A 17,100-nucleotide genomic window follows, 5' to 3' on the forward strand; every position below is an offset into this window, starting at 1 on the left:
AAATAAATAAAATGGAACTATGTGGGCTGACTACTAATCTTAGGGGAGTAAAAAGGTTGGTAAATGAAGGGAACTAAAGGTGGATTGGATAGCCAAGATCACGCAGGCTGACCACCTCCTAGGGTTCATGTTGAAGCGCCCAGACCCAGAGAGAAAGCAGTGGCACCTTGCATCTAGGGGGCTCTGGAGGGGCGAGGGAGTGTCCTGAGGTCTCTACATTTCCACGGACTAGAGGTTCCTGGAGAGAAAAAGACCTGCTCACGTGGCTATGAGACAGGACCCTCAGACCTGTGGATTTGAACCTTTCAGAGAACTCAATTTAATTTTTAAAGCACATACCTCTACATATGCCATTTCTTTATCTATAAGTTATGTATAAGTACTACTGCATGATATATACGGAGAAGGCAATGGCAACCCACTCCAGTACTCTTGCCTGGAAAATCCCATGGACAGAGGAGCCTGGTAGGCTGCAGTCCATGGGGTCACAAAGAGTCGGCCATGACTGAAGCGACTTAGCAGCAGCAGCAGCAGCATGGTATATATGTATAATACAGACATGATTGACTCAAAAAAAGAATGATGTAAAATAAATTTAAGTTCCAGCTCTATTTCATCTACCACATACCCCAGTGGATGGCCATGTTGGCGCCCTGGTTCTCTGCACCTGGCTCGAGTCTGTATACATAAGGCAGAGCAACACATACCCAGCTGACTGTGTTCATGTCTGAAGGGCAGCCCACACCTCTCAAATAACAGTAAGTTGAAATAGTTATTCATTATCAAAGCATTCAAATGACTGAGGTTTAGGAGAGTCTGCCCAATAGCATCAATGAGAAAACATTTTTAGAAGAACACTATTTTGCATTTTTAGGTAGAAACTCACGTACAGATGTGAGAGTTGGACCATAAAGAAGGCTGAGTGCCAAAGAATTGATGCTTTTGAATTGTGGTGCTGGAGAAGACTCTAGAGAATCCCTTCAAGTGCAAGGATATCAAACTAGTCAATCCAAAGGAAATCACTCCTGAATATTCATTGGAAGGACTGATGCTGAAGCTCCAGTGCTGTGGTCACCGGATGTGAAGAGCCACGTCACTGGAAAAGACCCTGATGCTGGGAAAGACTGAGGGCAGGAGGAGGAGGGGACGACAGAGGATGAGATGGTTGGATGGCATCACTGACTCAATGGACATGAATTCGAGCAAGCTCTGGGAGACAGTGAAGGACTGGGCAGCCTGGCGGGCTGCAGTCCACGGAGTTGCGAAGAGTCAAACGTGACTTAGTGAGTACACAACAACAGCGTTAACACTGGACGTCATTTTACTTGTTTCTGCTCCCTTCTCCCAATTTGGGATTATTCTTAGAGTGCCACCTTATATTTTTATGCTATTAAAACCATCAGGATAAAATTATGTTTTACATCGTGCTCACTCCATGAGGACCGCAAACACGGCCACAGGCTTTTCAAAGAGAGTGAGATTTCGAGTGCACCTCAAACAGTCCAAGGGAGCCCCTGACCTACCTGGTGAGCTTGGTGCCAATCTGCTGCCGCAGCTCTAGTCGCTCCTCGTCCGTCTGCCGGGGAAGGATGTTCTTTTCTTCCAGCTCTCGCTTGGAGGGCCTATTGCTGAGTTTGATGGCTAAGGAGTCCTTCCTGCACACCTTCATGGCCAGGGAGCCTGCAGGAGGGCAGAGATGAGTTAATGAAGTCATCGCCAACCTGGGCTCCGGGCTCCCCCAGAGTCAGCTGTGGCCCACAGGGCACAAGACAGGGAGATGGATATAACAGCCCAACTCCTGAGAGTGGTCAAGACCTCAGCCAAAGGAGGAGAGTGACTGTATGTCACTTTCATGGTTTCTGCCATCAGCACGTCCTGTCTACCTCCCAGTGTGCCGGGCATGTGAGGAGCACACGGGCGACCTGTGATGGGATCTCTGCTTCCCCAGGAACTCCCCACCTGGTGGGAACACCGCAAAGGAGGGCAGACAGACTGTGGAGCATAAAACAGACCGCGAAGGATGGAGGACGAGGGGCTGGCACGTGCAGGATAAATGAGACCGACAGGCAGCCGGCTGGAGTGCACCTGCCTCTATGAAGGCTCAGAGGTGATGTGTGATAAGCCAGGGAATCACAGGAGACAAGAGAGATCAGCTACAGCGGGGCTGGGGGTGCGGAGCAAAGTAAGGCTGGGCAACGTGGGTCAGCGTGGGGTGGGAGGGAGAACAAATTCATGGAAAGGCAATATTCGGGCGCTGCTTTTCAACACAGGAGGTTCTGAGCACCTTCCATGAGGAATAAATCCATGCTTCTCAGCCAGGAGAGATTTTTGCCCCCCAGGGGACATTTGGCGAAGTCTAGAGACATTTTTGGTTGTCAAACTGGGGTCTGGTGGAGAGGCTGCTACTGGCATCCAGTGGGTAGAGGCTATTCAACATCCTACGACGCACAGGGCAGCTGCCATGACAATCAGTCATCTGGCCCAAGACGTCATGAGTGCTGAGGTTGTGAAACCCTGGTATAAATGCTCCATCATCTGGGCAGAAAGTGATGGGCAGAGGCTGGACAACATGGGCCTTTGGCTGCCCCTCCGTGGTTCTCTCCTTAATAGCAGGACTGTTTCCAGTGCTCAAGTTTAGTTCGCTACCTGAACCCCAGTATGTGAGGCAAGAGGAAAGGCCTGGGAAGCACCAAGTTTGGGGGATCCCTTTGGATTTTGCATAGTAAGTGCTTGTCTTCTTTCTTCTGCTGCTGGTTTTAGAACATGGGCTTTGGAGTAAGGCCCAGGCAGCTTCAGCTCTCAGCGCTGCCTCTTACAGAAGCTCTGGGCAAGATCCTGGCTGCTTCATTTCCTTCCGCACTACCCCCACCCCCCGGAAAATAGGGCAGGAATTTATGCCCCTGGGGGTTGTGAGATATAGATAAGAATGAAATCTTAGCCTATTATCAGGCACACAGTAAAAGTTTGCTATTATTTAAGTTCATGCATTAAAAGTTGATAAAATATCAGTCAATATTCATTCAATTGAAACATTCATTTTTTGTAACCAGAATGACAGATTTTGAACTTTGCTTTCTTCATTTTTTGCCTTGTTTCTTAGGGCACTGAAAGGCCTTAAAGAAGAAATTTAAATTCAGTCTCTGAAGTGGTTGAGGTATGTTTAAAAATGAATTTGTTCCATATGCAACAGTTAGTACTTTAGTGTATTCTGTATACTGGAATTGAATTTTAAAGTGCTTCCTTCTCTTCACCCCCCTTTTTTTTCTTTGGATGGGGGTTTCCCTGGTGGCCCAGATGGCAAAGAATCCACCTGCAATGAGGGAGGCCTGGGTTTGATCTCTGGGTTGGGAAGATCCCCTGGAGGAGGGCATGGCAACCCACTCCAGTATTGTTGCCTGGAGAATCCCCATGGACAGAGGAGCCTGGTGGGCTACAGTCCATGGGTCGAAAAGAGTCCGACACAACTGAGAGACTAAGCACAGAACTGCACATGGCATCCCACAGGAAGCCATCAGAGAAAGAAAGAACATCTAAAGAGGTAAGAGATGGCAGCATGATGCTGTGGTTTCTAGAGTTCTGATGTTGTTCAGAAGACCGTTACCCTTTCATTTTACTAATGAAGAAATAACAACACTGGACCTCAGATTTGAATCCACAGAGGTGGGCAGCTCCTCGTTCCGGCCATGCCCCCGCCTGGCCATGGCCCCCCCCCCCAAGAGTTTAGAAGTACCTACTGGTATACAATGAAGTGTCGTCATCCTCGTCCTCGTCCTCCTCCTCCTCCTCTTCTCTTGTGTACAGGCAAGAAGAGTCTTCGTAGTCTGCTTCATGAGGCACGTTTTCTTTATTGTCATCACATTCAATCACAACAGTTGGCACTTGTCTGATTTCCGGAAGGCCCAGAGGTCCTGCTTTTGTGACACTGTCACCCGAGTGCAAACCAGAGCTGTGGTAAGAAGTAGAACAGGGGACCCGCTGCTCAGAGCTGTTTAAAAAGAAAGAAAAGAGGACATTCATTCTGGCTAAGGTGTCGTATAAATGCATGGGAACCTTTTAAAACCCTGGCCGTCCTGCACTCAGAAGCGAAAGGTCTACGGGACAATTCGAGTCCCATTTCTCACCTACAGCTCGACGTGCTGGGACAGCAGAGCGACCTGGTGGTGGCAGCATCTGCTCTCTTCTGATGGCGGGCAGACTGTTAACTTTTCTGAGCCTCAGTTTCCTTGGATGAAACTGGGTAAATCCTATCTTTTCAGCAGGTCTGGGGCCTGTGTGTCCCACCGGCAGGGCCTCAAAGGAGCCCCACACTTGTTATTTCTAGAAAGGGCCCTCCAAGTGGTTTCTAGACATTGTCCATATCAGTCTGTTCTCCAGGACAGCTTTTGGAAACTCAGATGTGGCTATCTCATCTGTTAGAAGCCTGAGTGTCTTCCTAGTCTACAAAACCAGCGCTCCAAGACTGATACAGAAAAGTTGTCAAAAATCCACACTGCAGGCTACACCAGTCATAGCAAAGAACTCAATTAACTGAAACATAGCTTCTTATTACATCTGGCCTCCACCTCTGATGGCCAAGGGCAGGAAGGGAAAAACCTTCTGGAATGGTGTGGTCACTTAGAAGACCTGCTCTAAATGAAAGGTCTCACTGCCAGAGGAGAGGGAAAACCATTAGCCTGGAAGCAGCAGTTTAAACACAGCCCGACATGCAATACCTCTGTCGTCTGCCCCAGCCTCATCCCCCTACCTGTCCCCACACAAGTCACATTGTTCACATGGTAAACAAGGTGAGATGTGCTCCCATCTTACCTTCACCTTGCTAATTTCTGTCGACCTTTCAATACTCGTCTTGGGCAACACTTTGCCCAGGTTCTCGGGAGATTCCACAATTTTGAAAACTGGGAACACCCATTTGCTTGTTATTTGGGGAGGAGTTGCCCCCGCCAGCCAAGTGCTAGACACCTCCAAGGGCAGGGACTGTGCCCTCTTCACATCTGCAGCAGGTGCCTGGCACCGTGGCTGACAGTAAATGGGCACTCAGTCCGTGCTGATTGTCTTTGCTGGGCTGGAATCCCTGACATAGGTGCATTTAAAATGGGTGATGAATCATACTCAGAAGTATTAGTGAAGAGATCAGTCTTTAATTTTCAGGGACTATTTTTAGTGTACTGCAGAGCTATACACGCCCCTGACCTGACTGGCACTTTTGGTAACGGCTTAACGACCGAGTCAGATATGTGCAAGAACTGAGGCAGAGAAGCAAAAAGCGAACATTTATTGAATGTGTCACCCACTGTGCTGCAAACTTCCACATCCAGTATCTCATCACATTGTTAATAACAACCCTGCAGGAGAGGTGTCAGTTATCCTCATTTTAATAAGCAGGAAATGGAGGCTCTGAGAGGGTAATTAATAAGCCCACGATGGCACAGGTGGTCAAGGAGCCAGTTAGAATTTGAACTTGCTCTGTTTCAATATGCTGTATCCAAACACTGAATTGTGATACTTGTAAGATTGTGTATTTTGGTTAAACACAAACCCTACTAACCACGCACACATGTGCATTCAAGGCGGAGGAAACATCATGCTTTGTCAACAACACGTGTACCAAGCAGGCATCGTGACTCTGTTTTAGATGTTACTAACCAGGGTAAGTAATAGTGTCCCCTCTCCTGTCACGGTCAGGTCACAGGGCACTGAGTTTAAAGGATATGTCTTGGATGCTGGGTTTAGAATGGTCAGGATGGGGAAAGGACTCGAATGTTTACCTACTGTCACAACGACCTTTGCACCAGAATGGCAGTGTTGAGAAGCTGTAACAGAGCCTCAAATCTTCACTATCCATTCCCCACCGCCGCCCCCCCACCCACCGTGGCTGTGAGATCTTAGTTCCCTGACCAGGAATCAAACCCATGCCCCCTGCATTGGAAGCATGAAGTCTCAACCCCTGGACCACCAGGGAAGTACCAACTGTTCAGTTCTTTACAGAAAAAGTTTCCTGACCCCTGATCCAAATGAATATTTCTAACCTCTATCATAAGGGGACGACAGAGGATGAGATGGTTGGATGGCATCACTGACTCGATGTACATGAGTTTGAGCAAGCTCTGGGAGTTGGTGATGGACAGGGAAGCCTGGTGTGCTGCAGTCCGTGGGGTCGCAAAGAGTCGGACATGACTGAGCGACTGAACTGAACTGATCATCCCTCACCCCTCAGCTTTTCTGTGTGAGCTACATTTGAAGTCCACAAGTTGTATGTTGACTTCCCTCGTGGCTCAGACCCCGATGCTGGGAAAGATTGAAGACAGGAGGAGAAGGGGACGACAAAGGATGAGATGGTTAGATGGCATCACTGACTCAATGGACATGAATTTGAGCAAGATCCGGGAGTTGGTGATGGACAGGGAAGCCTTGCATGCTACAGTCCATGGGGTCGCAAAGAGTCGGATAAGACTGAGCGACTGAACTGAACTGATGCTGAAGCTTCAATACTTTGGCCACCTGATGCGAAGAGCCAACTCACTGGAAAAGACAGTGATGCTGGGAAAGACTGAAGGCAAAAGGAGAAGGGGACGGCAGAGGATAAGATGGTTGGATAACACTGCCAACTCAATCGACGTGAATTTGAGCAAACTCTGGGAGATAGTGGAGGACAGAGGAGCCTGGTGGGCTATAGTCCACGGGGTCGCAGAGAGTCAGATGCGGCATAGTGACTGAACAAAAACAGTAACAACAATTAAAACTTTTAAAAAGCTTGTCTTAAACTCCATTAAGGTACCACCAACGATGTGTGCATATACATATATACACACACATATATATAATACACCATATTTTGATTAAATGTGTTGAGCTCGACCAGAGTCTCTCAACCTTGGCGTGGCTGACCTTTTGGACTGGGTCCTTCTTTGTGGCAGGGGGTTGTCCTGTGTGTTGTAGGATGTTTAGCAGCAAACCTGGTCTCTACCCACTAGATGCTAGTGGCATCTCCTCTGGCGGTGACAACCCCGAGTATCATCAGATATTGTTCAATGACCTCTGGGGGGCAAAGCTGCCCATTTGGGAACTACTGACCTAGAGTATAGGACTTCCCCGGTGGCTCAGATGGTAAAGAATCTCCTGCAATGTAGGACAGCTGGGTTTGACCCCTGGGTCTAGAGTATGCAGACAGCTCTGCTACCTGCTGCATCCTCAGAGTTGTACCGCCTGAGTCTCCTCTAATGCAGCCTGGGTATTAGTGCTCAGGAATCTGCAGTATTCACTGAAGGGTGAACTGCTCAGATCCCTTGACCTGCTGTGTATCAGGCTGGCACTCTGGGGGCGGTACCAGCCCATCTGACATCGTGACAGTTCCACTGAGTGCATTATCTCTGCTCCTACTGTGGTCCCAAAGCAGTTACTCTGTTAACACAGGCACTCTGAACCCATCTGAGGGAAGCAGCTTGGCTTGTTATGTGGCCCAGATGGGTGAGTTACAAAATGACACTCCAGCAGCCTGAAAGAGTCACCACACCTCCCAGAGTACCTGTCAACGTTCCCAAGGCAAAGCTGACTCATGTAAGCAGATCTATTCTAGACAACTCAGGTCAACACTCTTTGGGGATTAAGTACTGAGTTTGCTCAGAAGTCAAACAGATCTCATTTTGAAATAGAAACGCGTATTTTAAGTGCTGCTGCTGCTGCTAAGTTTGCTTTAGTCGTGTCCGACTCTGTGCGACCCCATAGACGGCAACCCACCAGGCTTTCCCGTCCCTGGGATTCTCCAGGCAAGAACACTGGAGTGGGTTGCCATTTCCTTCTCTAATGCATGAAAGTGAAAAGTGAAAGTGAAGTCACTCTGTCGTGTCCGACCCTCAGCGACCCCATGGACTGCAGCCTACCAGGCTCCTCCGTCCATGGGATTTTCCAGGCAGAAGTACTGTAGTGGGGTGCCATTGCCTTCTCCATTTTAAGTGCTAATGAAAGGTAAATGAAAAACACTTTTAAAATGTGTGCAGTATACTTATTTTCTCTAAAAGAATCATAATGGAAGTGATTTATGAGCAAGCTGGTTTGGTCAGACATTATACAGATTTTGGGCTTCCCCAGTGGCGCAGATGGTAAAGAATCTGCCTGCAATGGGGGAGACCCGGGTTCGATCTCTGGGTGGGGAAGATCTGCTAGAGAAGGGATTGGTTACCCACTCCAGTATTCTTGCCTGGAGAATTCCACGGACAGAGGAGCCTGGCAGGCTACAGTCCATGGAGTCGCACAGAATTGGACACAACTGGGTGACTAACGGAGAAGGCAATGGCAACCCACTCCAGTACTCTTGCCTGGAAAATCCCATGGACGGAGGAGCCTGGTAGGCTACAGTCCATGGGGTCACTAAGAGTCGGGCACGACTGAGTGACTTCACTTTCACTTTCCACTTTCACGCATTGGAGAAGGAAATGGCAACCCACTCCAGTGTTCTTGCCTGGAGAATCCCAGGGACGGGAAAGCCTGGTGGGCTGCCGTCTATGGGGTCACACAGAGTCGGACACGACTGAAGCGACTTAGCAGCAGGGCGACTAACGCTTTGTAGCAACTTTGAAATATATAGAATGCTTTGTTGTACTTGAGAAATTCTCTCATTTAACCTGAATTTACATTCCATGGTGATAACATGGTAAAGTCAAAGTGAAGTCGCTCAGTCGTGTCTGACTCTTTGCGACCCCATGGACTGTAGCCTACCAGGCTCCTCCGTCCATGGGATTTTCTAGGCAAGAGTACTGGAGTGGATTGCCATTTCCTTCTCCAGGGGACCTTCCCAACCTAGGGATCGAACCTGGGTCTCCTGCATTGTAGACAGACGCTTTACCATCTGAGCCACCAGGGAAGTCAACATGGTGAACACAGTGTCCTTAAAGTAGGTGAACACACACACAAGAAAAAAAATCACCCCTGGGTTGTGTTCACTGTTTCTCCTCCAGGCGGGCGATCAGGACCTAACCCTGGAGGTGACCATGGAGCCCTTCACCCTGACCTCATAGCGGGAGTCTCCCTAACCCCTCCTGGACCACTGCCTGTAACAGTGATGAGAGCTGATGCTTTCAGTGCTCACACGGCACCAGGATAAATCCATGTAAGCCTCACAGCCACCCTGTGAGATCAGAATTACTGTTACACTCCCATTTTAGAGAGGGAACGTGAGGCCGCCGGGCACGGTCACAGCGAGAGGCATTACTGAACTCGGGCAGTAGGGCTTGTAGAGCCTGGTCTTGTAGTGATGTCACCTGGGCAGCAGCAGAGCCCTGCAGTGGCTTCAAGATTTACTTTTTCCAGAACTTTCTCTCCTTCTCACCAGCACCCACACAACTCCTTGCTGCTGTCAGACAGGTCTGAACATGACATTCCCTCAATTAAAAGACCTTTCAAGGGTCTCATTGTCAACTGGACAAACCTCACCCTCTTTGGAATGGATGAGGAGGTGCCTTGCCATCTGCACCCCTCATTCCTTCCAATCTGATTTGTTACTGTTATTTACCATGCACCCTGAGTTCCAGCCACAGAGGCCTTTTGGCTTCTGAAGCATACTGTCCGGTTCTAAATGTTGCTTCTTGACCCGTATACAGATTTCTCAGGAGGCAGGTCAGGTGGTCTGGTATTCCCATCTCTTTAAGAATTTCCCACAGTTTATTGTGATCCACACAGTGAAAGGCATTGGCATAGTCAATAAAGAAGAGATAGCTGTTTTTCTGGAATTCTCTTGCTTTTTCTATTTTGTCAGTTAGAACGGGACATGGAACAATGGACTGGTTCTAAATTGAGAAAGGAGTATGTCAAGGCTGAATATTGTCACCCTGCTTATTTAACTTACATGTAGAGTACATCATGTGAAATGCCGGGCTGGATGAAGCACAAACTGGAATCAAGATTGCTGGGAGAAATACCAATAACCTCAGATATGCAGATGACACTACCCTAATGGCAGAAAGGAAGAGGAACTGAAGAGCCTCTTGATGAAAGTGAAAGAGGAGACTGAAAAAGTTGGCTTAAAGCTCAACATTCAAAAAACTAAGATCGTGTCATCTGATCCCATCATTTCATGGCAAATAGATGGAGAAACAATGGAAACAGTGTCAGACTTTATTTTCTTGGGCTCCAAAATCACTGCAGATGGTGACTGCAGCCATGAAATTAAAAGATGCTCCTTGGAAGAAAAGCTATGACCAACCTAGACAGCATATTCAAAAGCAGAGACATTACTTTGCCAACAAACGCCCATCTAGTCAAACCTATGGTTTTTCCAGTAGTCGTGTATGGATGTGAGAGTTGGACCATAAAGAAAGCTGAGCACCAAAGAATTGATGCTTTTGAACTGTGGTGTAGGAGAAGACTCTTGAGAGTCCCTTGGACTACAAGGAGAGCCAACCAATCAATCCTAAAGGAAATCAGTCCTGAATATTCATTGGAAGGACTGATGCTGTAGTTGAAGCTCCAATACTTTGGCCACCTGATGTGAAGAACTGACTCATTGGAAAAGACCCAGAAAATGGGAAAGGTTGAAGGTAGGAGAAGGGGACGACAGAGGATGAGATGGTTGGATGGCATCACCGACTTGATGGACATGAGTTTGAGCAAGATCTGGGAACTGGTGAAGGGCAGGGAGGCCTGGTGAGCTGCAGTCCATGGGGTCACAGAGTCGGATAAGATTGAGCGACTGAACTGAACTGAAGCACACTTTGAGCTCTCCTGCCATCACTCCACCTCAGAACGAGCCCCTCAAAGTTTGGTTGCAGCAGCCCACCCAACCTCAGGGAGAGCCTTGATGCCATTCTTTTGAGCAGCCTTTCCTGATTTTTCAGTGGAAACCAGCCCCTTCTGCATCCACAGCCTCTGTTCCCACCTCTTTTCTAGCATCTGTCGGGTTATATTATAATCACATATCTAAGCATTTACTCCCTGCCCCCAATGACTACAAGCCTTTCAAAGACAGAGGCTGATTATCATTCTCTTCATATCCTAGCCTCATTTTTGTCCACATTTTAAGAACTGATGGAAAAGTCAATCAAATATTTGAAGTCTCTAGGAGTCACAGTAGTCATAATACAGTTCCCATCATTTAATTCACTAAAATAATCATCCTCGACCCTTAGATAGTCTTCCTGTGTAGAGAAAGTGTCCTATGAACAGAGAATTAAAGATGTGGAAATAGCGAACTAGGGTTCTTAAGAAGATAACGCAAAGAGATAAGGCAGAGAGATCTGTGCAAAGAAGAAGGTCAGGGTACCCAGGACAATGTGAGCACAGAAGCACAGAGAGCTTATGGCCACTGCATTTTTCCCAACTCTACGCTCACAGGCTCTCAGGCCCCTTCAGTAAGACTGTCCAGAGTCAGGCTGCGTTGTATGGTGAGCTAGTTGGGCTAGAAGGTTTCTTCTCATGTGAAATTCTACAATGAATTTATATTAACACCAAAGGGCCTACATTATTCTCCAGGGGGGGACAAAAAAGAGATTCTGTTCCCTCATCTCGAAGGCTCCAAATGATGTAACTTTCCTGAGATGTGTTACGAGTAAGAAGAGATGCAGTGGGTTTCTTGGTGCCGCAGTGAGGATGCAGCTCCTGGAGGACGGAAGGGCATCACTATCGTAGGTGATGCTCACTCCCCCGCTTCGCGCCTCCTCCACTGTATGGATGTAAGTACACAGCATCTAACACATTCACTGGCGTATCACCTGCCTCCTCCAGAGAAAGGGAAGCCTGGGAGGATGTCCACTTTGTTTTGTCCTCACTTTCTCCCCAGATGATGGAAGTGCCTGAGTACTTTCCTTCATGAAACAACTGAATAAGCCAGAAGGAACAAGCAGAAGTTTACCTAAATTAGGAGGCCTGCTATTCACAAGAGACACACGAAAATAAGATTCAGGAAGCTTGAGAGTAAAACAGCAGTCCTAAGTCAGTAAAAAGCAGGCATTGCAAACTCTCTTCGCCTTCTCTGTCCCCGTGACATGTCAGGGAAGTCCAAAGCTGTTTCCTCTCCCCTTGGTGCTGTCTCCATCCAAAACAACACTTAGCCAGTCTTCTTTTTGGAAAATCCAACTCTCTGTGTGGGCTCTACTAAAAGAAGTAGGACGACCCAGAGGGAGGGTATGGGGAGGGAGGAGGGAGGAGGGTACAGGATGGGGAACACATGTATACCTGTGGCGGATTCATTTTGATATTTGGCAAAACTAATACAATTATGTAAAGTTTAAAAGTAACATAAAAAAAAAAAAAAGAAGTAGGGGGCTTCCCTGGTGGCTCAGTGGTAAAGCATCTGCCTGCAAATGCAGGAGATGCGGGTTCCATCCCTGGGTCGGGAAGATCCCCTGGAGAAGGAAACAACAACCCAGTCCAGTAAGTATTCTTGCCTGGGAAACCCCACAGACAGAGGAGCCTGGTGGGCTACAGTCCATGGGGTCGCAAAGAGTCAGACATGATTTAGTGACTGAACAACAACAAAATAGGAGACATGTAAATTGAGAACACAGGGAGCTTCCCTGATGGTCCAGTGGCTAAAACGTCACACTCCCAATACAGGGGGCCTGAGTTCAATCCCCGGTCAGGGAACTAAATCCCGCAGGCCACAACCAAGAGTTCTCGTGATGCAAGTACAGATCTCACATGGCGAAAGGAAGGCTGAAGAGCCCGTGCGCCACAGCCAAGACCTGCTACAGCCAAATTAAAAAAAGGCAAAGGACACAATGGCCCCCGTCAGGCCCCCATCCCCCCTCACCACTTTCCCCTGTCATTTAAACAGTCACATGTTTCCAAGAAATCCACAGACTTTGAAAACTGAGACTGTTTCACCTTTCCTGTTCATGACTGGGTGAGGGAGAGGCAGCTTATTTTTAATAATTCATTAAGAAATGCATGCCAAGACATCTGTGACAACCAGGGTCATTACACAGTTAGCCCCCTTTCAAGCCCCCCATAACCATCACTGTATCTCCATCACATAATAGGGAGATGCATATAGAGCACTGTGAATAATCCTGCGCGTGGGATTACCCGCCATCACGCACCTTTGATACTCTCCTAGGAAATCAGGGGCAGGTTTTGAAATTAAAAATCACTGACTATTTTAAATCCTTTATCTTCCCTGAGAATACCTGGGAATCATTTCACTACTATTTTTAAAGAAAAACGTGTCATAAAGGGACACTGCTTTCTGGCATCTGATTTCATATGCAACCATTGTTAAAATGCAAAAGAATAAAAAAAAAAAAAGATGACATTAACCTTCTGAAAGGACAGAGAAAATGTATTCCCCTCCAATAGGATGCTGAAAATGACATTAAACTTCAACAGGAATGGCTTTTGTCATTCAGACCGCACAGACTCATAAAGGGAGTTTTCAGAGAGAGTTTTCAGTAGGACGTTTCTTCTTGGAGCCCAAAAATGTGTGAGAAATTATGCTACAGATGGCAGTGCCTGAGGCTGGAAGATGACAGAAGTAACCACTAACACCCTCAGTTCAGTTCACTTCAGTTCAGTCGCTCAGTCGTGTTCGACTCTTTGCGACCCCATGAACCGCAGCACGCCAGGCCTCCCTGTCCATCACCAACTCCTGGAGTTCACTCAGACTCACGTCCATTGAGTCAGTGATGCCACCCAGCTATCTCATCCTCTGTCATCACCTTTTCCTCCTTCCCCCAATCCCTCCCAGCATCAGGGTCTTTTCCAATGAGTCAACTCTTCGCATGAGGTGGCCAAAGTACTGGAGTTTCAGCTTTAGCATCATTCCTTCCAAAGAAATCCCAGGGCTGATTTCCTCTACAATGGACTGGTTGGATCTCCTTGCAGTCCAAGGGACTCTCAAGAGTCTTCTCCAATACCATAGCTCAAAAGCATCAATTCTTCGGCGCTCAGCCTTCTTCACAGTTCAACTCTCACATCCATACGTGACCACAGGAAAAACCATAGCCTTGACTAGACGGACCTTTGTTGGCAAAGTAACGTCTCTGCTTTTGAATATGCTATCTAGGTTGGTCATAACTTTCCTTCCAAGGAGGAAGCGTCTTTTAATTTCATGGCTGCAGTCAGCATCTACAGTGATTTTCGAGCCCAAAAAATAAAGTCTGACACTGTTTCCACTGTTTCCCCATCTATTTCCCATGAAGTGATGGGACCGGATGCCATGATCTTCGTTTTCTGAATGTTGAGCTTTAAGCCAACTTTTTCACTCTCCTCTTTTACTTTCATCAAGAGGCTTTTGAGTTCCTCTTCACTTTCTGCCATCAGGGTGATGTCATCTGCATATCTGAGGTTATTGATATTTCTCCCAGCAATCTTGATTCCAGCTTGTGCTTCTTCCAGCCCAGCGTTTCTAGAAAACAGTTTAATCAGCTTCCCCGGAGGAAAGCAAGCAGGCATTGTGGTGCTCATCACAGCCTTCTAAGATAAGCAACTCCACTGGAGATCTTGTGTTTCTGTGGGACTTTAGTCAGCAGGAAATGATGCCATTCTATATATAGAGCAGGAGACTGAGATTTCCTGAGTGGAGAATGTGTTTTCAGTCTTTTTTTCCAGAGGTGGTAATGAATGCAAATGAATGCATTTACATCCCTTGTTCTGTCCTTCTAGGGACCAATGACTCACATTTCTGAGATGGTGTCTGGGGTCAGGATGTGGTGAATAGGACCGTATGACACACCCAGAGTCTGCCTGAGAGCATTCTCCATCTCTCACGGAGGAACCAGACAGCGTTGGTTCTTCCACATGACTTTGTCCCTAGACGTCAGCTTGTCTGGACGTGGGGTCAGGAGGGCAGGACCTGGAGTGAGGACCACATTTGGGTCCCAGCTGAGCCACTCATTAGTACAGCATCTTGCTTTTTCAGTTCCTCATCAGGTAAATGGAGAAATCCTTCTACCAAACTCACAGGCTGCTGCAAGATCAGAGAGTAATGACTCGTAAACCTCAATATTGGTAGTTGCTGTTTCAGCAAGGGATGTACTTAAAGCTCAGCAATTTATCATAGACCAATCATTATGGATATTATCCATTAGTTTATTAAAATACTTCCTTTAGCCTTTTCAATATCTTTGGCCTGCACAGTCTTTCTAGATAAATGGTTTCCAAGAAGATCAAAGAATCGATACTTTTTCATCGGGCAAGGGAGGGATTTCTACTGATGCACACACAGGAAAATTCAGTGGTAGATTCTCTTCTGAAAAATATACTTCCTTTTTTAATCCCTTTAAGACTTCAAAAGATGTTAATGAATCATCTAGTCTCATTTTAACCTTCCTCTGACCAGTTGGCTCACCAGCCTTGTAGGAAAGGATCTGTCTTGCTCAAAGTGACATTACCTTGCTCTGCAATCTCATCCTACCCCTTAAAATAGCAATTATAGTGCAAAACATTATCTACATGCAGCCACTTACAGATGATAAATATATGCTGTAAAACTGAAGTACTGGCCTAAAGTAAGAGATTGATAACTCTGGCCTCAAAGGGTCAGAGACAAATGTCTCACCAGAACTGCAGAAGATTTTGAAGAGATGGTCATCAGGGTGAAAAAGAGATGCTTTCCCTGGAAACACATTTCATTTGAAAATATATGCCATTTGCTAAACGATGAGCAAAATACCAAACTTCTTCAAATAAATGCCACTTCACAAATCAGATAACACGGGTATTCAGAGGTTCATTTTTGCTTGGTATCACGGCATATCTGCTCACCATCACATGAACACTCCGACTTGCAGGTGGAAACACTGACAGAAATCAGTGCAGTAATTATGTCAGACTGATACAGCCAGAAGAAACCCAAGGGCCCATCTAGTTCAGGACCAAGAGTTACTCTTTTCCCATGACCCTGGAGGCCACATAAAGAAAAGTAATTGTCACCTTGAAATGTTTTAATGCTAAGATTATAAATGAACTGTGATCTTGAAGAGTCTATAGATAATGATAAATAATAGAATTAGTGAAGATTGAAGGGATTTTTTTTTTTGGGGGGGGTGGTTACTGATTTCAATTTCTTCTGTCCAATATTGAAACTGTCCCTTTTTCAATAATCTGGACAGGTAGTAATGTAATCCCTAGCTAATGTATGCAGTACTCAGTATTTTACTGAGTAATAATTTTACATTATTACTGTCCTCATTAATAAGAGTTCAAGATGGTTCTGGAAGCCTTTCTGGGTCTGGTTGGTCATCGTTGGTCTGGACTATCTATATTAACACAGATATACAACTCTTCTGGGAAAACCATTCCATTTCTAAAAATATTCACATTAGGGTTAATTTCATGACATAGAATTAGAGGGTTGACGGGGACATCAACAGACGATCTCACCTGCAGGGTTTTCCTTTATGAAGCACACGAGTAAACCACTTGGGACAGTGGCTGGCCTGATCTTTTAAAAAGATCTCCTGTATTCTCTGCAAAGGTTCCTAGGCTCTCCTTACTCAGATGACAATCTTCTGTCATTTCCCTCATTCTCGATGATTGGTCCTCTAAGAACCTGCCGAATAACTATCAACTTCCTGCTTTTTCTTATTAAAAATCTCATCGCCCAGCTTGGAGTATCACTCCTTCCTTTAATCTGCCTAGAATATTCATTCTCTCATTCTTTTCCCCTCTTCTCCCGGTTCTTTCAGTCCCTTAGATTTCAGTTTAAATGCAGCTCTCCAGAGAAGCCCACCTGCGGACCCCCTGCCCTGCTCCCCGGGACGCCCCCAGCTTCTGCACCCTTGCAGGTACTGGCCGGCCAGTGTATGCTCCCAGCAGACTCCACGCCGCTCTGAGGGCATCATCCTTTATGTTTCGTGCAGGACTGTACCACCAGCAGGGCAGCAAGCTCTGAAGATTCTGAGGGTAAGGAGCTCCAGGAACACTGGAGGTGGAGGAGGGAGGGAAAGAGACCCAGAGGCCAGCCTTTCTCCCACCTCCTGCAGCACCAGGATCTCCAGGGTCTGGATGCTCAGCGGCTCCTGGCTCCCAGGGCAGGATGGGGAGTTCCGAGCAGAGCCGGGCGTAGTGACGGTCTGCCGTCCCTGACTCACTGGGCAGGTGCGCCACGTGCCCCAGCAGCACCTCGCCATCCCCACTAGGGCAGGGGGGAACACAGGTGGGCAGCAGCAGTGG

General features: G+C 47.0%; 1 protein-coding gene across 6 annotated transcripts in view; it reads right to left on the reverse strand.

Moving 5' to 3' along the window:
* PHACTR1 (phosphatase and actin regulator 1) overlaps positions 1-17,100 on the reverse strand; it is a 527,559-nt gene that overhangs the window by 35,711 nt on the left and 474,748 nt on the right. For all 6 annotated transcript variants that reach the window (XM_027525394.1, XM_027525392.1, XM_027525395.1 and 3 more), the window contains 2 exons: positions 3,735-3,985; positions 1,524-1,680 (listed from right to left, as the gene is read on the reverse strand). In XM_027525394.1, coding sequence (XP_027381195.1) covers positions 1,524-1,680; positions 3,735-3,985 — 408 coding nt within the window. The remainder of the gene's footprint in view (positions 1-1,523; positions 1,681-3,734; positions 3,986-17,100) is intronic.

Source organism: Bos indicus x Bos taurus, chromosome 23, assembly GCF_003369695.1.
Source record: "Bos indicus x Bos taurus breed Angus x Brahman F1 hybrid chromosome 23, Bos_hybrid_MaternalHap_v2.0, whole genome shotgun sequence".
In the NCBI taxonomy this organism is placed as follows: domain Eukaryota; kingdom Metazoa; phylum Chordata; class Mammalia; order Artiodactyla; family Bovidae; genus Bos; species Bos indicus x Bos taurus.